Here is a 25,275-nt window from a genome sequence, read left to right on the forward strand (position 1 = left end):
AGAAACAACTAAATATATTTACAAATTGAAACCACAAAGAATTCATACGTTAACATTTCTGCATAGGATGTTACTAAAGGTAGGGTCAGACTACGCAAATTATTTGACACAAGATGTTTCATGTGTTTGATCAAAACTACATCAAATAATTCATGGGTTGATTTTGTGTTCACACTGTACACATTTATTTGCCATATTTGTTTAATCAAACTACACCGAAATACTATCAAACACACAAAGGGGAAAATATATTTGACTTGTGGTCACATTTATGGTAATATTTGTTCTAAATAATTATTAAATAAAGCTGCAAAACAACTTTAATTTCTTTCATCAATAAAAAAGACATTTCTAGAAAGTAAAATATTACCAGATTTTGCTTTACATTTGAAAGAATTATGAAATTTCAGTACTTTTATTTAAGCGTCAAATATTTTATGTTTCTAGTTTGAACACAAAATATTTTTGCACTGCAAACAAGAAAACAGCTGAATTTGGTCAAACAAATTTATTTGCCAATATGAAAACATTCTTGTAATGTGACCAATGTGTGACCACTAAACAGCAAATATTTTCCTGCATTTTGGGTATTTTTTTATTTGATCTTGCAATTCATTTGCAAGATCAAACAGCGTCAAATAACAGCTGTTGTATCATGTGTTATCGCAAAAGTAGTGTTGCTATATCTTAAATTAAAAATCGCTAAATAATGAAAACAAATCGCGAAAAACAAAAAACATATGGCTTGAATTTATGTTTCCTTTTTACTGGAGAATGCTATTGAAATAAAGTGTAATACAACTGTAATTCAATTGCTTGACTATAACTCAAGGCTTGAATTACACTTGCTATCAACTTGAATTCCAGTAAAAATGCTTATTGGGTTTTTAATACATATTATTAATCGAACACGACTTTTTCCAAACTTTTTTCATTCAGAATAAGAACATGTTCACAAATATTGTTAAATTTTATGGAAATGTTTACCTTTTTTACATAAATTTTTAATTAATTCCAATTCAATCGCATTATCTAAAAATTTATAATAAAAATTTTTTTATGATACTAAAATCAGAAAAGTGAAAAATGCTATTAGACATACTCTTCTTCTGTAGTAAAAAAAAATTAAACAGATCATACTGTTTAAGAATTATTTTTTAATTACAATCAATTCATACTATTTATGTATGTATAAAAAATTTTCTTTGATTTTAAATTCAATCTGTATAAAATTTCAGTTAATATTCCATATGAGCAATTTTAAATTTTGAAAATAGACAAACTCCATGTATAAATAAAAAATAATCAAACATCAGACTATGTTAAACGTACAAAAATATAAATCGCATAAAATTGCAAAAATCGCAACATAGACTTCATGTCTTCAATTAGTTTTTCTCCCAGTATGTCATCCTATGGTGAATGACTTTTATGTGAAGAAGAAGACTTCATTTATTGATGCAATTATTTAGTGAAAATAATTTAAATAACAAATATTCATGAAACATTGAATATGTATTTATGTTTAAAAAAAAAAATAGTGAATTTGTGTCTTTAATTTAGTACGAAAAATATTTAAATAATCTCCTCCTATTTTTCCGCCATGTTGAGCAAATAATTTTCTGTTTTTTCTATTTGATCAAACAATTATTTTATGAAAGTGTTTGATATAGTGTGACCACACGGCAAATATATTTACTGATTCTTTTTCGCAGCAGTTTGGTCAAACAAAAAGTGAAAAATTAAATTCAATATATGATAACAAAATTCAATAAATCTCTAATAATATGATTACTTTACAATTCGAAATAAGTGCTTTAACCTTAAAAATATTTGCAAGATCAAATTATATATTTTTTAGGTATTTATGTAGCTAGTGGTCACACTTTGTTCACATTAAGAAAATATTTTGTTTGCCGACAAATAATTTTGTTTGACTAAAATCATCTGTTTTGTTGTTTGCTCTAAATTTTATTTGTGGTCAGATTCAGGCAATGAAATATTTGACGATAAACGTCAAATATTAGCTGTGTGTGACCGTACCTTAAGAAAACAACTTATTTGTTGCTATTTATTTTGTATGTCAAAATGTTAAATTGCATGCTTCAAAACAGTTTCAAAACATTGTTTTGTTGTCGTACACTTTTGTGTTATACCATTTTTGTATGTTTTTTGATAATGTGAAATCATTCATACATACGAATATATGTACAGTTGCTAATAAATAGCAGAACCTCTAAATTTTTATTAAATATTATAACAGTTTTCCCAAGTGTTCTGCGATTGACAAGCAAAAGAGGGTGCCCACTATAGCTCTCTAACTTATTGTAAGAGACTTTTTCCTTGGACTATTTTTATTTGCTTGGAAGATTAAATGGATTTTTTTCTTTTTTTATATTCAACAGCATATAGATTTGAATATCTGGATAAGATTTTCCGTATTTTCTTAATTCCAAAATTAATTTGTGCAATGTTTTGCGCGGCGCAATAAAACAAGAATTATAGGAAAAAACTTTTAATTGTTTAGTAAAATTAAAAATAAATAATACAATAATGCATCGCTGATATTTCAAGGTTGATAAAAAGAATACGTATTGTCATATGTAAGAGTCCGTCATTTCCGAAGTTATTATACATTTTCAAATAATATTGGTACATGCTTACCTTTTAAAAACGGTGGTTTATGTAATTTAAATAAACCGGATTCTTTTAAATTGCACATAAAAGTGACAAGTAGTTTTAAAATTACACAACAATATAAATGGGAATGTACACTCAACTCAAGCAGTGCTGACTCCTCAACAACTCGCTGTTACTATTTACATATATACACCGCGACACACAGTGCTTTGTTTTCATATAGGCAATGGACAAAAATAGAAGGAGTTATTGCAGACGAATAAAAATTAGTGGAATATTACCTTTTGGTAAGATTAAGAAAAAATATAATTCTTGAAAAAATCCGTGAAAGGACACGGGTACCTCCCATATATCCTGAACATATAATTTTGAATAAAATTCACAGTTATACTCCTAACATTTTAAAATTTGGTTATAGTCATTTTAATAAAGTTATTGTTGTTTGTGAAAATTTTTATTACAATCGCACCACGGATTCGGGTGGCTGCCATACATCCTTTTCCTTAAAAAACCTATAAACCTGTATAAAATTATTAATTTTCAGAAATTATTGTTCTCTTATAATATTAGATGCAAAGTTATGAAAATTTTATCGGAAGGATATTCATAATTCCAAGACATCAAGATTTCATTATCCTGCATAACATCTAATTTTTTTTTTTTAAATTTGTAAAAATCGTTTCTTATTTTGGAACCAATTTGGTTATAATCATTTTAATAAAGTCATTGTTGTTTGTGAAAATTTGTATTACAATCGCAGCAAGGATTCGGGTGGCTGCCATACATATTTTTCCTTAAAAAACCTATAAACCTGAATAAAATTATTTATTTTCAGAAATTATTGTTCTCTTATAATATCAGTTTAATTTAGTTATTAACATTTCAATTCTAGCAAGGATTTACATAACTGTCATATATCCTTTTTAAAAAAAAATACTTAAATATTTTATATATTTTCTAAATTCGGAAGGACGGATGGACGGACATTTTCAAATGTTGATAGCCTTATGGTTCAGCTGTAATATTAGAAACTGGATGTTGGATTATACATTAAGTGTTCATAATATCATCAGAAGCTCATATTAATATCTCAATATAAGGATATGTAGGTTATATTCAATTATTGAGTTACTTACATTTAAGGTAAAAATGTATTATTTATGGGTGCCATCAAAAACAAATTTTTTTTAAAGTTCTAGTCAAAACGGACAAATAATGATTTCACATTATAATAAATAAGAGATAGGCATTAGATAAAATTAAAGAAAAATTAAAATTGATTAACATGTTTTTTTTCAAAATTTAATCAAACTTTGGTTTTTTTTTGACTTCAGCAAAAAAACATACAACATCAAGAACCAAATAAAGACCTATTAATGCACTTTATGCCATTAAACTACTTTTGTTAAATAATGCAATATTTCTTAGTTATTTAAAAGAAAAAACGGTATTATTTTATAAAAATCCAAAAATCTGGAGCTATTTCCCCAAACCATCAAATTGAAAATTTTCGAAATGGTAATTTATACATTTAAACAAAAACAAAATTTTAATAGTTTTCATACGAAAGGACAACACATGATTACATTTTCTTATAGATAATACTTATGGCTATTCTATAGTAAAACATAATCGAAATAGATTAACACGTATTTTACTAATATTCCAACAAAGTTTTAGAATTTCAGGCTTACAATAAAAAAAAATGTTAATTATTAAAAATTGCGCAGATTAAACTGTTAAACCTTTTTTGACAAAAACAGTAATTTTCCATAATTCCACATTCATATTCTTTCATTTGCAGCCAATATCGAGTTTATATCTTTTAAAACGAACTTTTAACAATGATTTTAGTTAACCTTAAAAAAAATATATTTTTCTCCATAAAATTTATGTTGAAAATGTACTAACTTTAGCGACCTCTAGTGACTACAAAAAGAGATATTAATAAAAAAGTATTTTTTACACGAATGAGATATTTAGTTGTCTATTGAAAAATATAAATTTCGTTAACATCAAAGACATGATCTTGTTTTTGATTTTTGTCCATTGAACAAAGCACTGTGCGACATGTCCTAGCAACTTTCACTATTATCTATTTCTACAGTGATCACCCAGAGCTTTTAAATCTGATTCACAGTTAATGTTGTCATACTTATAAACAATATTAATAACAACGTGTTATCATGAATGTTAATAAGTGGAAGTTCTACTTAATAGAAATGTTGATAAACAGAATGAATGTTCCAAGTAGCCGTTACAGACAGTTAAATTCAAATTGATAATGCAATTTCGTAACAATATTTACTAAACAAAATTCTCAGTTTAAAATATTTAAAAACGTTGTACTTTGTGTTTTATTTTGTGTTCGCAACTGTAAGTAGGTACATGAATATATTAAAAAAACATAAAAACAACATCAACAACATGAATAGGTACTCATGCAATAGGAAGAAAAAAAAAACAATTTGTTTTATGTAAACATCAACAACAAAAAAATTAACATTAATTTTTAGTAACAAAACAACTATGTACACACAAAATAGTTAAAGTTCTACACTTGCAAAAAATAATTTACATAAATTAACCTATTGAAATTTATAAATATAATTATTTTAAAGCCTATTTTGAGGCTATTAGAAATAATTATCAAAATTTTTTTGTTTCCCACACAGTTGTTTTTGTTTCTTTAGTGCAGTATCTCTCTCGTATACCGTTATTCTAATTAATTGTTGGAATTTTAGTGCAAAGTGAAAACGCAATTAACAAGACCACGTTTTTGGTAAATTTATGAAAAAGTTATAAAAAATGTGAAAATTAAAAAAGTAATTAAATATACATATATAGTTTTAGTGGAAATAGCAACAATGCAAATTGTTATGTGTGAAAATATGAACAAAAATATGACAGGGAAATGCATTGAAAAGTGGTTTCTGAGCAAGTCCATGAACATAGTAGGAATTCCACACCAATTCAAAGGAATGAGTATGGTAATATTAAATTGCATACCTAATTAGGAGCCGCAGAACAAAAGGTACTTTTTCGGATTTTCTCAAAAATTGTTTTTTTTGTTATTTTTATAATATTTGTGTTGAAATCTACTAGAAACAATTAAGTTAGCAAAATTTTTTGAATTTTTTTACTAAGTAAATGGGTTCTAAAAAAATTGGTGCCTAACAAAACGTACAATGACAAAAATAATTATTATTTTCATTTTTTTTTTTTTGAAACAAATAGTGCAAAAATGTCCTTAAAAATCGAATCCTGTTATATGCTTTAGATTTGTTCACAATATTTTGTAAACAATTCTCACATGTAGTTCATATAGCTATAATTATTTTTTTAAAAATCACCTAATAAATAAATTAATCTAATTTCTATTCATTTCAAAAATAAAATTTATTGTTTATACTAAACTAACAATACTAAATAGTATTCTGTGAATGAACATATCTTATATAGGGGGCATTTCATGTCAAACCAACTTTTGAAATCGATGTCTTCCGATCGGGATGCACCAAGGTTAGTTCTACTGGTTAGTGATTCAGACATAATTTTTCAACAAGATCTTTCCAGAACTCTCTGAGTTAGAGGGGGTCAAAATTTGACATTTTGGCCAAGCAGGTGTTTTTTCTTATCCATGTAACTTATTTCCTATTGTTCTTAGCAAAATGTTTCCCAGATAGTTTATATAGCTCTTTCTTCAAAATGTCGAAAAAAATATTTAAAAAACTAAATAAAAAATTTTTAATAATTTTTTTCCGAAATCAAAAACTTTTTTGAAATTTTTTTCAAAATACATGTATAATGGTGTAGACATCTATTTAAGACAGGCGCGGATCTAGAGGGGTTGAAACAGGAATTCGATATACCCCCCATCTTTTTTGATGTTGGGTATAATAACAAATCTGTAGTAATTTCCAATTCAAAGCTTGCGGTCGAATAATTACTTAAGGAGATATTTGGCATTTTAATTGCTTTAATTGTGAGTTTCAATTTTGTTTCTTCAAAATATAGGATTACCATGGAGATTTCTCCTCAGGACATTTATAATTTACTAAATTACAGCCTAAAATTAAAGATTTTACATTCAATAGTTGTGAAAAGACACAAATAAAATATACATATATTATTTAAATTCAATATCTTAAAGTTACTTAAATTCGTAGTGTGTAGAATGCATACAAAAAATTTCCATTACGCTTTTATAAACGCCTGTGTATTTTTTTCAGTATAGCCCCAGAGAGACTTTACTATTAAATTGGTTTTTTGCATGTTACCAAAATGGAAAAGTTAGAACACTTGTTCCTTGAATTTGTATGTTTTAAACACCACCAACAGAAAGAACATTTTTATGCACAAAAAATAAAAAATAAATGGGCATGATAATAAAATTATTTGCCTTATAAGCTTTGAATAAAAAAAAAATGGAAACAAAATATAAAAACGAAAAAAACTATAACTTCTTGTATATTCTATTTTCATTATGCAATTCTCCTAAGGGCTTTAAACACTACAACTACGGGTATTATAAATTCTCTTAACTTTCGTTTTAATAAAATTAACTTTAAACACAAACACACATTTATCTTGTTATTTTATTCTGCAACAATCAATTCGAAATAGTTCATCTGCTTATTTTCTAATTTTCTAATTTTCAAAACTTTTTAATATTGTTTTCCTTTTTTTCTATACTCTTTGTAGAAGAATCGTTCCTTATCTTCAGCATCGAGTAGCAGCCATGCAGTATTGGACAATCGTCGCCACTTAATGGAATTGGATGAAGGTGAACTGTTTATGGAATTAATACGTGATGTTGCCAATGAATTGGACATCGATGTGTTGTGTCATAAAATTCTAGTCAATGTTGGTCTACTAACACATGCAGATCGTGGCTCATTGTTTTTAGCGAAAGGACCACCCAACAATCGATACTTGGTGGCCAAATTATTCGATGTTACACAAAAGACACGTAAGTCAATTCAAAATAAAAACAAACCTATTATTTTTCTTTTGTTTTTCACCACATATTGTTAAATTTTTTATTGGATTGCAAAAAGTGTATTTCATTAACTTTTTTTGTTGTCTGTTTTTTTTTTTTTTTTTTTTTTGTTACAATACACAATTGCATTATTTAGCATTACAAAAAAAGGGTTGCTGGCGGAGGATTAAAATCCATTAAAACTTAATGAATATTTGATAAGATTTTATTTTGCATTTAACATAAATGCATTTACTGGCTCAATGTTAGTTGAAATGAACTATTTATTGTTTGTAATAGCTGAAATACGTGCAATTGTAACAAAATAAATTAAAGGAAAAGTGATTTCATTTAGGTTCATTTTGTTTCTTTTTTTCATTAATTCTATGCATTTCGTTAGATGAAATGTTTGTTACACAGCTATGTACATTAGTGTGTCCCAAAAACAGGTTTTTTGTATTTTCATGGGTGCTCAAGCATTATTTAAAAGCTTATATTGTAAAGTATTTTTGAGATTTTTTCAGATTTTTCGGAAGTGGTTAGAGGTCGCTCAATTCGAGTATTTGCCAAAAATCGGGTTTTTCGGTTGTCAAGACCCACTATTTTCATTACTTTTGAGGACTCAATTTAAAAGAAAACTGTCGATGCTTTATATTTGTGTGCAAAAATCTTTAGTTTTTGCAATGAATTGGCACATTAAGGTGCTCTACATTACAATTTTTACATAAATTTTGTAAATAAGGCTTTATAACTTTTAAAATTTTTATGAAAATGAAAAAAACTAAAAATGCAGTTTGAAAGATCAGTTAATTCTTAATAATTTAGGGTCAACAATTTTTGAATTTGCTTTTACCGTTCCTGAGTTATATAAAGCAAACGAAAACTTTTATGTACACAAAATGATTTTTATATCCTACAACGCCATAGTGTAATCAAACTACAAGTCGCAATTTCAATGATAAAATCTGGTACAAGCTTTTCTATTGCCACATGGACGAAGCCTATTGAATTTGGTTAGAATTGGTTCATTATTTCTCCTAGACCCCATACGATTGCCCTATCTGTAAATAGTCAAAATGTCATAAATATCTTAGTTGTACAGATATCCAAATCAAATTCATAAGTAAGTTTTATATAAGCCTAACTTGCACCACCAAATTGTATGACGATCGGTTCATAATTAGTCATAGCTCCCATGCAAAGCCCACTTCCAAAAATCATTTTAACGAGCACAAATCTCTTAAAAATGTTGGTACATTTTAAATTAAAACTGCTAAAAGAAAATGTTTGTGCCTAAATTATTAAGAATTAATTGATCTTTCAAACTGCATTGTTAGTTTTTTTTTAATTTTCATAAAACTTTTAAAAGTTATACAGCCTTATTTACAAAATTTATGGAAAAATTACGAAAAATTGTAATGTAGGCACCTTAATGAGCCAATTCACTGCAAAAGCTAAAAATGTTTGCTCACAAAAATAAAGCATTGACATTTTTCTTTTAAACTGTGTCCTCAAAAGTAATGAAAATCAGGGGTCTTAACAATGTTATGAAGAAAACTCAAAAAAGGGCCGACAAACCCGATTTTTGGTAAAACCTCGAATTGAGCGACCTCTAAACCTCTTCCGAAAAATCTGATAAAAATCTCAAAAATACTTTACCCTATAAGCTTTCAAATTATGCTTGAGAAAATATAGTCGTGACTTTCGATGTAATTTTATTGGGTGCAAACAAATATCGGCTTTAAAAACTTGTTATTTTTGTGCTACTTATTAATAAAAACAATTTTTTTCATACTAAACTTTATTCTGTGTTGACGACCACCAATTTTTACCATATATGCCCATTGGCCATGTTTATAATGGTTTAAATACACATACAGTAGGGTGCCCTGTATATAGGGTGCCCTGTATATTAGTTTTTATGATTTTCTCATAATTCTCTCAAAGGAAATATATTAAATTTGTTATCCTGTAAAAGGAGCTTTCAAAGATCGAAAAATATTCGAACTTTTGTAATTTTTTGCAACAATTGTTTTTTTATTTTTTTTAATTTGACATAGAATTATTTAAAGTAATATTTACCTAGGCGCGGACATCCCAAACCGAAAATGTTTAATATAAAAAAGGAAAAAAAAGAAAAATGTAAAATAAATTATACTTTATTAAATGGTTAACCTTTTTCGTGCCTGTGTTAACCGCATATAATTTCACCCAAACGAGATATTCCGTTGTTTGAAATTTAATCTAGTTCGAGTTTTATTTTAATTTTTGAAATCTATTTTCTATCAGACCAGATGTTAGCTACATATATATTCAAGACACACAATTTTTATTGAACATGCATAATTTTGTTAAACTCTTTTTGAGTTTTACAACAATACTCAGGAGTAATGCCTCCAATTCTTGGTCTTCAAACTTTATAAGCCTGGGCGATCTTTGTCGATAGAAAACGTTCACCATAAGCTTTGGTGAGCTATCGGTGTGCTTCAGCGGCACTTTTTTCAAATCAATGAAAGCAAAACTTCCCACATATGACGCTTTCTTGTACAAAATTCGACATTTTCGAAGCAAAACAATGTTCAATAACTAAGTGAGAATAATTGACAGATATGTACCCTCCAAGGTCAGTAATTTTTGCCCAAAAAAACTATTTTGTGCAAAAATTTGTTTTTTCTCAACAAAATAAATTTGTTGAACAAAAACAAATTTTTTCTATTCGAGAAAAAAAATTCCTACTGAATTTTTGTATTCATTGGAACCAGCCGGAATGCCACCACATGTATTAACATTGAAGGTTGGATCACCGATAATGCTTCACCGTAACTTAAACGTGCCAAAATTTTGTAACGGAACAAGATTAACAATAGAGTATTTTGCTTTAAAAGCTGAAAGAATTAGTGTGAATTAAAAAAAAATCAGTTTTTCTCGAGACACACCCACAGAACTGTATAGAATAGACTGGTTTATTGCGTGGATTGAGTTATTTTACCTATTGGCCCTTGAAAATTTTAAAATGCATGAAATTTCACAAAATTTAAAAAGTTTATCACTGTCGATGAGTGTTGGCAGATTTTAAAAATGATTTAAATAATTTTTTGTAAGCGGAAAACAATATGCTTTTTTCCCAACACATTTTGCTGAGACACATCCTAGATCCTTCGAGAACGTTTTCAAACCTGAATGTTATAGTAAGCCTTTAACAAAATATGTCCTAAAATCGCGAGGGTACGTAAAAAAATTAGAATTTAAAGGACAAACTAACATTTCATAGTATAAAAAAGCATATCTGTATAATTTCCTTTTAATCGTTTAGTGAACCAATACGTTTTAGTTTATATTTATTCAGCTAAATTAAAAAATACTTTAAAAACCGTCCATCTCTTCTAAAATTTGTGTATTTCGCGATTGAAATTTTTAGCATACATGTGATATTAAAGACTAGCCAAAATAAGCAAAATATGAATGAGTTTGTTTGAATGATTGTTTGAATTCTGTCATATCTCTAATATTATGAATATTTCTAAAAACTTTATTTACAATCATTAAGGAAATAATTGCTTTACTGAAGGATTATTTGAATATCATATTTATAAACAGCATTCATAAATACACTGGGGTGCAAAAATCAGGCAAATTTAAATAGAAATTTAGAACTGATTTTAATTTTGTACCATATACATATTTTCCCGGAGTTGAATTTTCCAGTTCAATATGGAAAACAAATTGGAATGTATTTAGTGAAAAAGTACAACTGCACAGAGAAAACAGATTCGTTGTTGCAACCGAATTTGTCGCCAATCGAATTTTGTCGGTTGCAAGTACTATATCATAATTCGATTGGAATAACTGATTATATATGGTACTCGTAACCGTTTTCAAATACAATTCGGTTAAAGGGAAAGTACATATAAATGACTATTGTGAATTAATTGCAAAATAATTAGATTTTGTTTTTAATATAGTTTATTTAATTTGCACACAGTTAAACAAAGATACATCTGTATATATACATATAAATTATAATTGTTTTATGTATGATGTGAGTTAAATCCTCCATTCCAAATTGATGTAATTACATAGATAGAAACTTGGTCTTGCCTTGACAATCACAGGCTTTTTTCAGGAGTTTCATATAAACACTATGATTTTATCACAACCAGTTCAATAGCCGACAACCACCTGCAGCGGATCTGCAATAGAAAACTCTCTAATGTTATACATTCTCTGGTTTCAGTTTAGGCGCTGGTTTATAGTTACACGATTGTTCGATTACAATTACAGGATTTTTATTCATATTAAAAGAACTAAAAGAATATAAAAAAGTCATTACCACAACAGACATAGATTTAGGGAAATAAATTCATTAAGATGTTACTTATCTTACCGTTACATAAACATTTGTTGCAAGGCGTATTAACAAGGTGAGTGCATAAAATCAGCTGTTTCTTAATTCGCTGTGGTTTTATGTACACTATATGTCAAACTTTGTTTATGTTTACATTTGTTTTTGTAAATAACATAGTAATATTTTAATTCGCCTTGATTTTGACATTTACCGTACATTTTAACAAAAACAAATTGCCTGTTGTTTTTGCATTGTTGTATTTGTTGCCGGGACGCACTCACCTTGTTAATACGCCTTGATTTGTTGATTAATGTTTATAATTCAATTTTTCCTGCCCAAAATTTGTACACAAATAAATTATTTCTGTTTCTCAATTTATTTTATTTTTTCATAAATGTCAATAAAACCAATAATTTCATTATTTTATGTCGGAACCGAATTTTTCGATTACAAACCCTAATAATATTGATTGTCTTTTCCGAATGAATAAAAATCATATTAGTAAAGACACAAACCGACGTTTTACAGTTATTGCAACCGTAATTCAATTACAAAAACGATTTTACAGTTTTAAACACCAAAAATCGATTAGATATATAGTTATTTAATGATTACAATAAAATCTTGATTAACTTAACTAAATTTTATTAATTACAACCGATTTTCAACCAATCTGTTTTCTGTGTGTGTGTTTATGATAAAAGAATTTTGAAATTTTAAATAGAGCTTTGTATTGAGTACCTAAAAGTACCCACATTTTACAACTCTACACTGTACTCTTGGATAACTAGGAATATGACTTCTATTTACACTCCTTCTCTAAAATCATGGATATTTTCAAACTATCTGTCATTGCCGCACAGATTTTTGCATCCCAGTGTATATGCAATTTTCATGATTCTTTAGATATAAACCCAAGAAATTTATTAAAATAAAATCAACTAACTTTATCATATAATCTCTATTGCAGCGCTTAAAGATGCCGTTAAAAAAGCTAGATCCGAAGAAATTATTATACCATTTGGTGTTGGTATTGCTGGTATGGTGGCACAAACAAAACAAATGATTAACATACGTGAGGCGTACAAGGATTCACGATTCAATTGTGAAATTGACTTAAAAACTGGCTACAAAACCAACACCATACTATCGATGCCAATATGCAATTATGAGGGAGATATTATAGGTGTCGCACAGATAATAAATAAGACGAATGGCTCAAATGAATTCGATGAACATGATGTTGAAATATTTCGCAGATATTTAACGTTTTGTGGTATTGGTATACAAAATGCTCAACTATTTGAAATGTCCGTCCAGGAGTATAGGCGTAATCAGATTTTATTAAATTTGGCGCGTAGTATATTCGAAGAGCAAAATAATTTAGAGTGTTTGGTAACGAAAATAATGACCGAAGCCAGGGAGCTGCTGAAATGTGAGAGGTGTTCAGTGTTTTTAGTTGATTTGGATTGTTGTGAGGCGGTAAATTTTGGAAATAATAAAATAATCAAATCTCAAAATCGATTTTTTAATACAATTTAAAATTAATTTCTTTTTAGAGTCATTTAGAAAAAATTATAGAGAAACCTGATGAAATCAAAAGACGTTTAAGTCGTAGCATTAAAAGCAGTGAAAGTTTTGAGGAAAAGGTAATTAAGCAAACAATAAAAATAAAAATCGCAAACGTTATCGTGGTAATGAAATTTTGTATTATAGCAAAAACTTTCTACACGATTCACAGTACTTTTTGAATTGGGCGCTACAAACCAGTCGGCGAATATTTCACGACCATCAGTAAATGATCTCTGCACTTCAACTTTGGCTCAAATAGCACAATATGTTGCTTCGACGGGATATACGGTGAACATACCCGATGTCAGGGAATGGGTGCTAGAGCACAATCAAATTAAGGCCGAAGATGAAATTGACTGCATTAAGGCAATACTTTGTATGCCCATAGTGAATGCTCAAAAGACGGTAATAGGTGTAGCTCAATTGATAAATAAAGGCACTGGGGTGCCATTTACCGATTCCGATGCGTCAATATTCGAGGCCTTTGCCATATTCTGTGGTCTGGGCATACATAATACACAAATGTATGAAAACGCTTGTAAATTAATGGCCAAACAGAAGGTGGCATTGGAATGTTTATCATATCATGCAACTGCAGCACAGGATCATACCGACAAACTGGTACATGATACCATAGAATCAGCGGAGACATATAATTTATATAGTTTTAAATTTATCGGTGAGTAGAATGGATTTTTATTATTATGTACTACTAGAAGTTTACATGAAAATATGTGTATGAATCCATCTAGATTTCGATTTGTGTGATGATGACACCAGTCGTGCTGTTGTTCGCATGTTCCTGCAGTGTAATCTCGTGCAAATGTTTCAAATACCCTACGATGTTCTATGTCGTTGGGTTCTAAGTGTACGCAAAAATTACCGTCCTGTCAAATATCACAATTGGCGCCATGCTCTCAATGTGGCACAGACTATGTTTGCCATGATGAAAACTGGTCGCATGGAGCGCTTTATGAAGGATTTGGAAATATTTGGTCTTCTTGTGGCATGCTTATGTCACGATTTAGATCATCGTGGCACCAATAATGCTTTTCAAACTAAAACCGAATCGCCATTGGCCATATTGTATACAACCAGTACCATGGAACATCATCATTTTGATCAATGTGTCATGATTTTAAATTCGGAAGGAAATAACATATTTCAAGTAAGTACTTTGGATTTATATTAAGAAACATATGGTCAAATACAATTACTTGCTACTTTTTATTTAAATTTATTTTATTTAACTTCAAAAAATATTTTAGCATTCCATCTTCTAAATATTCATATGAGGATAATCAAAAATGTTAATGAATTTGGTTAAAAATATTTTAAAAAAATTTGTTCTTCATCGCACGAACGCCATTTTGTAGTTATGTACGCCGATACTTGGGCATGCTAAAAATGTTCGCGTTAATAACACTATGCTGCACGAAAATAGCAATTCCGTTTTGATTGGAGTCCATAGTATTCTGCAATACTCAGAGTTTCTCTCGATCACTTCGTTTAGTACTTTTCTTTATTAGTAGTAAATGTAGTGATATAAATATATTCTTAAAGTACAACTTAAAAAAAATCGGTTTTAATAGGGCTGTGTTATGTTACGGATGTGAAATGCTCTTTAAAATTCGCCCATTGAAAGTAGATTTACAATTAAGAAATTGACCCAAATATTCATTTCAAAGATTCATGTTATGTTAGCTCCTACTTTTAATTATAATTTAAAAATAGATATTTGTACAAAGTATTTAATAATAATATACCTATATATGTTTGATATTTATCATTATTACAGGCTCTTTCACCGGAAGACTATCGTGGCGTAATGAAAACTGTAGAAAATGCTATACTTTCCACCGATTTAGCAGTATATTTTAAAAAGCGAAATGCGTTTTTGGAGCTAGTAGAAAATGGTGAATTCGATTGGCAAAGTGAGGAGAAGAAAGAATGTAAGTAAAAACACATATAGAGTGGTCAAACCGGTTTTCGAATTATTCGAAAAACCGGTTATTTTCCAATTTTCCGGTTTTTTTAAACCGGTTTTTACAAAAGAATGGTTTTTGAGTTATTCGACAAACCGGTTTTTTTGTCTCGAATTATTCGACAAAATCGAATATTTTTATTTATTTATTTTAAGATTCTGCGATTACTTTTAATAATTAGGGATTACTTTAAACAACACTTTTCTTCTAAATGTGTGTTATGATTTCATGTTGAATGCCATTAACAAGTTATACATCAAGGACTAGGCGCAGTCGAACGTCAGTGTAATTATTTCTGGCTCATTTTTGTTTTTCCTGTTTATACCAACCGCGTGTCTTTTAAATTGGTGGATATCATAAAAAGTCATTGATACTGTACCACTGCCATTGTCACTACTGATTTTAATAAAAGTTATAATTAATCGTTCCAGCTTCCAATACCTAGATACAGGTTTAGAATATATTGAATGTGACTCGCAAAATTTAGAAGCTCAGCTCAGTTTAACAATAAAAGAACTTCGAAATTCACACAAAAAAACTAGTACTGCAACAACTAGCGATTTTAAACCAGATTCTGAGTACTTGGACAAATTTTCAAAAAAGTTAAAATAAAGTAAATCTTTTATACAATGCAATTTCAACTATAAATGATCGTGTTATTTCTGTTAATTTTTTAATGAAAAATAAATTGAGGAATCATGTGTCCTCAAATCATTTAAATTGTATTCTCTTCTTGAAATATTATTTTAAAAATACAACTAACCTAATAGTTGTATTTTTTATGTGTTAATATTATATTAATATACATATGTATATCATTTCCTTTGATTTAAAATATTAAACAAATTTAAAGTTGTGTTAAATAAATTTAATTTAAGTTAAATAAATGTTTAAAATACTGAATGATTTTTTAATTAGTTTTAATAAAAAAATATTTAAGCTTAATTTATACCTCAATTCATAAATGGACAACAATTTAAAAACCGGTTTTTGATTGAAAGAACCGAAAACCGGTTTTTAAAAATTACGCTTTTTCGAATTATTCGAAAACCGGTTTTTGGAATATGTCGAATATTTGATCACTCTACACACATACGATAAAATATAATATAATAAATTTCGAAAATGGATTGTCTTATTTGTTAATTGTAGTATTATGTGGCATGATGATGACAGCCTGTGATGTTAGTGCTATAGCAAAACCCTGGGAAGTGCAACATCGTGTTGCAAAACTAGTGGCTGATGAATTCTTCGATCAAGGTGATTTAGAAAAATTGCAATTAAATACACAACCAGTGGCTATGATGGATAGGTGAGTTGGTCAAGTGTGTCATCAAATATTATAATTTTGAGCTTCATTATCGTTTTCAGAGAACGCAAGGATGAATTGCCAAAAATGCAAGTGGGTTTTATCGATGTAATATGTCTACCATTATATCGAGTATTGTGTGATACTTTCCCTTGGATAATGCCCTTATATGAGGGAACTTTAGAAAATCGTAGTAATTGGCAAGATTTAGCGGAAAAGGTGGAGATGGGTTTAACATGGATTGATCATGATACCATTGATAAACCCGTCGAAGAATTTGCTGGTAAGTTTCATATTAAATAAGAAATAAAAAAAAAATATTAAAAACATTTTGTTTTTCATATACATACATATGTATGTAGCCTGTGCTGAGGAAGACATTAAGGATATAGAATTTACGGTGACCACCTTAAATTGCCATCAACAGCAGCACAGTGACGAGACATCCACACCAGAACACCACCGCGGCACTTCGCGTTTGAGCATGAAAAAAACTGGAGCCATAGGAAAAGCGGTCAAATCGAAGCTCACAAAAACTCTTTACAACAGTATGGACGGCGTTAAACCGAAAACATCTCTAAAGCTGCTAGAAACACATGTCAGCGAAGATCTGGATGATAAAAGTCCGACAAGCCCATCACAGCCTCCAAGTGGTTCCACTGGTCAAATGTCAGCCTCATCATCGATATCATCATCGTGTACGACAACTTCGGCAACCGATAAGAATAAAAAACGTTCTAAATTATGTGCACTATTGTGACGAAAACCTTCCAATTAGAATTTAAAGTAAGATTTTGTTTTTGCATAAATCTATAAATTCTAATTGGAAGATAAAACAATATATTTTAATAAACTTGTCTGGAGACTCAATTTGGATAAATTTTGGTTACTTTAGACAAAGAACAAATACTTAAAAAAGAAATAGTAAAACTCCTTCAATAATTTCAGTATATGATAATTTAAATGTAGGATATAATTCTATATATACAGATATATGTATAAGATAAACTAAGGTATGTTTCATATTAATAGGAATAATTAATATTTTAATATTACTCATTAATCTTTGGAAGACCTATTCATCTTCCACCTTTATCGATACATATGCATTATTGTTGATATTCCTATAAATATGAAACATGCATTATACCGAACTACGTAGCACCATGTTTAGAAACCGATTATATATTAATTAGTGACATTATTTACCTAAACAGCAAAGCTTATTTAATAAAGTGTCTCCTAAAAAAAAATAATATGTAAATGTTATGAAAGTAGTAAGAAGATCAGGCCAAGACATAGTTCAACTATTTGAGAGAGAGAATGTTATAATTACATCAACTTTTTAAACAACATTCTATATCATGTGTTATATCTGATGTTTTGTCATCATAAAATGATTAAAGATCATTTGATCCGATTTGTTCCATAGTAAAAAAAAAACGTTCACGGATTTCGGAATTCAATAGGTCTTAGTTTGCTTCAGGACATCTTCATGAATCTTTTTACATAAGTCAAAAACTAAACAATAGTCGACATCATGAATATTTCACCACGAATCTAATATTTTAGAACCAAAGCTGTTTGCACTTTGAAGGTTCATTCTGTATAATATCAAAATATCAATAGTGTTTAACGTTTTTTGATCCTAAAAAGAGCTATTACTGTATTTAAAACGAAGGATTTGGAGATAACTCGTTCAAATGGGAAACAATAGTTCGAAAATTGGTTGAATTATATGTTTAATATTAAGCAAACATACTCGTATGCACGGATTTTTGTTACTATTGGACTTAAAATCACTCAAAAACATAAATTTCGATACATATGTATGTATATCCATGATAATAAGTTTAAAATTCGCATCTGATGACTTAAAAGCAACATGAACGAAGGGTTGACAATGACAGAGAAGTAGTTAGACATGGTTGACAAACCTTAAAAAATTACTAAGATTAATTGAAATCATTTAAAAGATGGTAACCTATGTCTATGTATGTTTATGAACCATTTTCTCGATATTTACTAAAGTAGCCTAAACTGGAATATTTGTAGAAATAAATAAAAAAGTAGTAAAAATCCTAATAAAATCAAATGCAGATAATAAAACAACAAATTCTAGTCAAGAACTTGCTTAAAAGCGAATACAAATTAAATTAAAAAAAAAACCTAATACAGTTAAAAAGAAAACCAAAACTAAATATAAACTCAAAGAATAGAAAATATTTTAAGTATTTAAAAGCATAAATTTAAGTTATTAGAGCAAAACTTTTAAAAATAATCAAAATTATTAGTAAATAAATAGTTAATTTTTTTTTTCTAATAAAAATGAAAACTATAGCAATATAAATGATATTTAGAAAATATAATAAAAATATAACTATAATTAAATGCAAATATGTAGTAGATGATTTTGATTGATGTATAAAATCTAAAATAATCATATATAAGTCAATTTTATGAGAAAAGAAGAGAATTATAACCAAATTGTAACTTTAAAAAATCTCAATTTAAATACGTATAGAAACATATAGACGAACAAATTCATACTAATAGTATAAACGATGTTAATGCCTAAAATAAAGTATAAATTATATCTAACAAAGGCAGTTATTTAAAAGGTCTATCAAACAATTTATATGTTCAAATTGTAATTATAATTAATTTATTTTTTAAATGTCGAATTTGTAATAATAATCAATTTAGAAAAAATAGTTTTGTTTTACATCCTTTGTATATAAAATTAAAAAAAATAACATACATGCACAATTTTATTAAAAAAATACTTTACCACCTACAAGATTTCTGTACATTTTCTCAGCAATAATAAGACATTGCTTCAGTATTAGATTTTGTAAATTGATTTTATATATTTTTCAATTCGTTAATTGTAGTTTTATTGTTTTTATTAAATTTTAAAATTGTTTCACGCATAAAGATATTGTAAAAACCCAAACTAAATAAATCAAAAGACAAAGAAATGAACAAATAAAGTTTACTCACTTACAAAATGAAAAACGAATTATTATTTGTTGTAAAAGTAAATAAAACAAGCGAACGCATAAAACGGGTATTAATTAATTATCGGTATAAATAGTTATGTACATAGTTTTTTGTTTACTTAATTAACTTTAAGAAAAACTTACATCTTAACTTTAAACTTAAATGTTTTATATAATAAAAAAACGGATGTATACTCTATATATGTAAAAAATTTCAAAGCAGTCGGATATAGGATTTATAGTCAAATAAGTTTAGTTCTTCACACATAGTATATCACTGCTAATTACAAAATATTATTTTATTGCTTTAGCAATTACTTCGAAACTGTAAGAGATAATTGGATGAAATCTTTTCGATGTTATAGAGTAGAAGATGATCTGTTAAATAAACGGGGTTTGGACCGCCCATTGCCACGCCTACTTTATGAAAACTGAGATTTATTTTTCCAAACTTTATATCTGAAGAACTAAAGCACATGTAATTGACATTTTAATGGATTATAAAAGAGCACTTTCAGTTCTAGCTGTGTGGTAAATTTCAAATGAATCGCTTGAAAGATAGAGGAGTTACAACAAAATTTGTTTGGCGATTTGCAAAGTGTAAAAAATTGAGTAACAAAAATTATGAAAATTTTGGCCAAGTAATAGGAGAACATAATCTTATAGTAGGTGAATTTTTGTTTTTAATTTTACTATTTCTGCAATAACTTCGAAACTATTTGAGATAATTTGGTGAAATTTTTGTCAGTGTTATAGATTAGAAGATGCGCTACTTAACTAATTAGCTTTGGGCCGCCCACTGCCACGCCCACTTTCAGAAAAACTAACATATTTACTTCAAAATTTAATATCTCGTATAATAAAAATCGGATGTATAATATTTCAACAAGTTATTAAAGACCATTCGTCACTCTATCCATGTAGAAAATTTCAAAGTAATCGGATGTAGGGTATAGGATTTATAGTCAAATAACTTTAGCTCCTCACACAGTGTAAATGTCTGTTAATTACAAAACATTATTTTAATGCTTTACCAATTACTTCGAAACTATAAAAAATAATAGGATGAAATCTTTTCGATGTTATAGAGTAGAAGAGGATCTGTTTAATTAACGAGTTTTGGACCGCCCATTGCCACGCCTACTTTATGAAAACTGAGATTTATTTTTCCAAACTTTATATCTGAAGAACTAAAGCACATGTAATTGACATTTTAATGGATTATAAAAGAGCACTTTCAGTTCTAGCTGTGTGGTAAATTTCAAATGAATCGCTTGAAAGATAGAGGAGTTACAACAAAATTTGTTTGGCGATTTGCAAAGTGTAAAAAATTGAGTAACAAAAATTATGAAAATTTTGGCCAAGTAATAGGAGAACATAATCTTATAGTAGGTGAATTTTTGTTTTTAATTTTACTATTTCTGCAATAACTTCGAAACTATTTGAGATAATTTGGTGAAATTTTTGTCAGTGTTATAGATTAGAAGATGCGCTACTTAACTAATTAGCTTTGGGCCGCCCACTGCCACGCCCACTTTCAGAAAAACTAACATATTTACTTCAAAATTGAATATCTCGTATAATAAAAATCGGATGTATAATATTTCAACAAGTTATTAAAGACCATTCGTCACTCTATCCATGTAGAAAATTTCAAAGTAATCGGATGTAGGGTATAGGATTTATAGTCAAATAACTTTAGCTCCTCACACAGTGTAAATGTCTGTTAATTACAAAACATTATTTTAATGCTTTACCAATTACTTCGAAACTATAAAAAATAATAGGATGAAATCTTTTCGATGTTATAGAGTAGAAGAGGATCTGTTTAATTAACGAGTTTTGGACCGCCCACTGCCACGCCTACTTAATGAAAACTGAGATTTATTTTTCCAAACTTTATATCTGAAGAACTAAACCACATGTAATTGACATTTTAATGGATTATAAAAGAGCACCTTCGGTTCTAGCTGTGTGGTAAATTTCAAATGAATCGGTTGAAAGATAGAGGAGTTACAACAAAATTTGCTTCGTGATTTGCGAAGTGTAAAAAATTGAGTAACAAAAATTATGAAAATTTTGGCCAAGTAATAGGAGAACATAATCTTATAGTAGGTGAATTTTTGTTTTTAATTTTACTATTTCTGCAATAACTTCGAAACTATTTGAGATAATTTGGTGAAATTTTGTCAGTGTTATAGATTAGAAGATGCGCTACTTAACTAATTAGCTTTGGGCCGCCCACTGCCACGCCCACTTTCAGAAAAACTAACATATTTACTTCAAAATTTAATATCTCGTATAATAAAAATCGGATGTATAATATTTCAACAAGTTATTAAAGACCATTCGTCACTCTATCCATGTAGAAAATTTCAAAGTAATCGGATGTAGGGTATAGGATTTATAGTCAAATAACTTTAGCTCCTCACACAGTGTAAATGTCTGTTAATTACAAAACATTATTTTAATGCTTTACCAATTACTTCGAAACTATAAAAAATAATAGGATGAAATCTTTTCGATGTTATAGAGTAGAAGAGGATCTGTTTAATTAACGAGTTTTGGACCGCCCACTGCCACGCCTACTTAATGAAAACTGAGATTTATTTTTCCAAACTTTATATCTGAAGAACTAAACCACATGTAATTGACATTTTAATGGATTATAAAAGAGCACCTTCGGTTCTAGCTGTGTGGTAAATTTCAAATGAATCGGTTGAAAGATAGAGGAGTTGCAACAAAATTTGCTTCGTGATTTGCGAAGTGTAAAAAATTGAGTAACAAAAATTATGAAAATTTTGGCCAAGTAATAGGAGAACATAATCTTATAGTAGGTGAATTTTTGTTTTTAATTTTACTATTTCTGCAATAACTTCGAAACTATTTGAGATAATTTGGTGAAATTTTGTCAGTGTTATAGATTAGAAGATGCGCTACTTAACTAATTAGCTTTGGGCCGCCCACTGCCACGCCCACTTTCAGAAAAACTAACATATTTACTTCAAAATTTAATATCTCGTATAATAAAAATCGGATGTATAATATTTCAACAAGTTATTAAAGACCATTCGTCACTCTATCCATGTAGAAAATTTCAAAGTAATCGGATGTAGGGTATAGGATTTATAGTCAAATAACTTTAGCTCCTCACACAGTGTAAATGTCTGTTAATTACAAAACATTATTTTAATGCTTTACCAATTACTTCGAAACTATAAAAAATAATAGGATGAAATCTTTTCGATGTTATAGAGTAGAAGAGGATCTGTTTAATTAACGAGTTTTGGACCACCCACTGCCACGCCTACTTAATGAAAACTGAGATTTATTTTTCCAAACTTTATATCTGAAGAACTAAACCACATGTAATTGACATTTTAATGGATTATAAAAGAGCACCTTCGGTTCTAGCTGTGTGGTAAATTTCAAATGAATCGGTTGAAAGATAGAGGAGTTACAACAAAATTTGCTTCGTGATTTGCGAAGTGTAAAAAATTGAGTAACAAAAATTATGAAAATTTTGGCCAAGTAATAGGAGAACATAATCTTATAGTAGGTGAATTTTTGTTTTTAATTTTACTATTTCTGCAATAACTTCGAAACTATTTGAGATAATTTGGTGAAATTTTGTCAGTGTTATAGATTAGAAGATGCGCTACTTAACTAATTAGCTTTGGGCCGCCCACTGCCACGCCCACTTTCAGAAAAACTAACATATTTATTTCAAAATTGAATATCTCGTATAATAAAAATCGGATGTATAATATTTCAAAGTCCATTCGTCACTCTATCCATGTAGAAAATTCCAAAGTAATCGGATGTAGGGTATAGGATTTATAGTCAAATAAGTTGTTTAGTTGGTTTTAAAATATAACTTCTAAATATAAATTAAATATCCTTTTGTTTTCAGATGAAAGGTTTTTGAAAACCGCTTCGCATTGCGTACACAATTTTCAAGACAGATAAAATATTCTGTAATTTAAAAAAATACTTTAGGTAAAGACGTATATAATCACCCCTATCGCGAATCAATATATCACATGAAATATGTTCCCTTTTTCCATTTTTCGTTCATAAACTTTGTTCACGTGAAAAAATTCCTCATGTTGTGAAATTTTTAGATGGAATTTTTTTTTTTTTTGTATAATAAATATTTTATTTATTTTTCTTCAATTTATATAACCAAGCCTTACCCTAGGTCTCCACGTAGCAATTTTTATTGCTAAGCTCAAGCAATAACGTCGGCAGAGCAACAGCAGAGTGATTGCTGATTGCTTTAGGTGGAGAAAACGTTCGTCACAAATACAAAATTTTCAAAGCAAGAAGTTCTATGAAAAACTGTGGTTTATTTTACGTTAAATGATTTTTTCATTAATTTCTTTGTTTTTTTGTTTGTTTTGGTTCTTAAATAAATTAAATATGGATGAATTAATCGCATCGAATCATAGAAAGAAGAAATTTTACATTAATGACAACTGAACTGACAGCTTATTGCTTAGCAATAATTGCTCAGACAATCAGCAGAGCAATCATTGTGCAATGGATTGCTACATATGGCAATTTGCGGTCTACACTCGCAAATTTCATTGACGCAATCAAATTTGACAATTGCAGCAATAAATATTGCTACGTGGAGACCTAGGGTTTGGGGCCATTAATGGCTAATAAAAGCTACTAAATAAATAAAAAAATTTGTAAACAATAAACAGCTGTTACGAACAAAATCAACTATTGTGAACGAAAAGTTTAGGGGAATATCACGATAGCAATTTTCCCTTCGAGGGAAATGGATATTTCATGGGAACATAAATTTCACATGTTTTTCACGATAGGGGTGAATAAAAATCAAGGACACTTTTCACAATTTGTCCTCGTTGAAATTTAATCAGAATTGTTCGATATTTTAATCTTACCTTATATTAACACAAAATATGCATTTAAATTTGTGTTAAGAATACCAAATTTTAATAAATAAAAATCATTGCTATAATCAATTAATTCTTTAATAAATATTTTATTAATTCATTCTATGGTCTATTGTTTTCTGATTATTTATACGATTTTTAATGTGATTTATTTCAATACTATTTTAGTTTTTAAATTCTTTCACAAACTTTTTTTATATTTGTTTCTACACATATAAGATATTAATCAAAATATTTTACCACTAATTTCACATTTATTGGCAAAATATTCGAATAAATTTATAAGTTTTTCATAGACAATTAATGTAATTTGTATATAGCTTAATATTACAATATTATATATTGTTTATTAAATTTGGTACAAGTCAAAATTAAAATGATTTGATCTATTTTACTGAGATGAATGGTGATAGTTCTTCTAGAGCACATTGTTTTTTTTACAATTACTTTACTGCAATGTTTATTTTTTTGAGGGGAATGAATATTTATGGTAAGTTTTACATACATACATAT

The 25,275-nt window shown here is 28.4% G+C and overlaps 1 protein-coding gene across 1 annotated transcript in view; it reads left to right on the forward strand.

The window, feature by feature from the left end:
• The window catches only part of Pde6 (phosphodiesterase 6), a 222,755-nt gene extending 203,641 nt beyond the window's left edge, over window positions 1-19,114 (forward strand). Inside the window, exons 5-13 of the mRNA XM_065515522.1 lie at window positions 7,345-7,612; window positions 12,937-13,448; window positions 13,526-13,615; window positions 13,683-14,217; window positions 14,291-14,706; window positions 15,337-15,490; window positions 16,676-16,835; window positions 16,895-17,115; window positions 17,195-19,114. Of these exons, the coding sequence (XP_065371594.1) occupies window positions 7,345-7,612; window positions 12,937-13,448; window positions 13,526-13,615; window positions 13,683-14,217; window positions 14,291-14,706; window positions 15,337-15,490; window positions 16,676-16,835; window positions 16,895-17,115; window positions 17,195-17,592 (2,754 nt within the window). The 3' untranslated portion in view covers window positions 17,593-19,114. The remainder of the gene's footprint in view (window positions 1-7,344; window positions 7,613-12,936; window positions 13,449-13,525; window positions 13,616-13,682; window positions 14,218-14,290; window positions 14,707-15,336; window positions 15,491-16,675; window positions 16,836-16,894; window positions 17,116-17,194) is intronic.
• The last annotated feature ends 6,161 nt before the right edge of the window (window positions 19,115-25,275 follow it).

This window comes from Calliphora vicina, chromosome 1 (genome assembly GCF_958450345.1).
Source record: "Calliphora vicina chromosome 1, idCalVici1.1, whole genome shotgun sequence".
In the NCBI taxonomy this organism is placed as follows: domain Eukaryota; kingdom Metazoa; phylum Arthropoda; class Insecta; order Diptera; family Calliphoridae; genus Calliphora; species Calliphora vicina.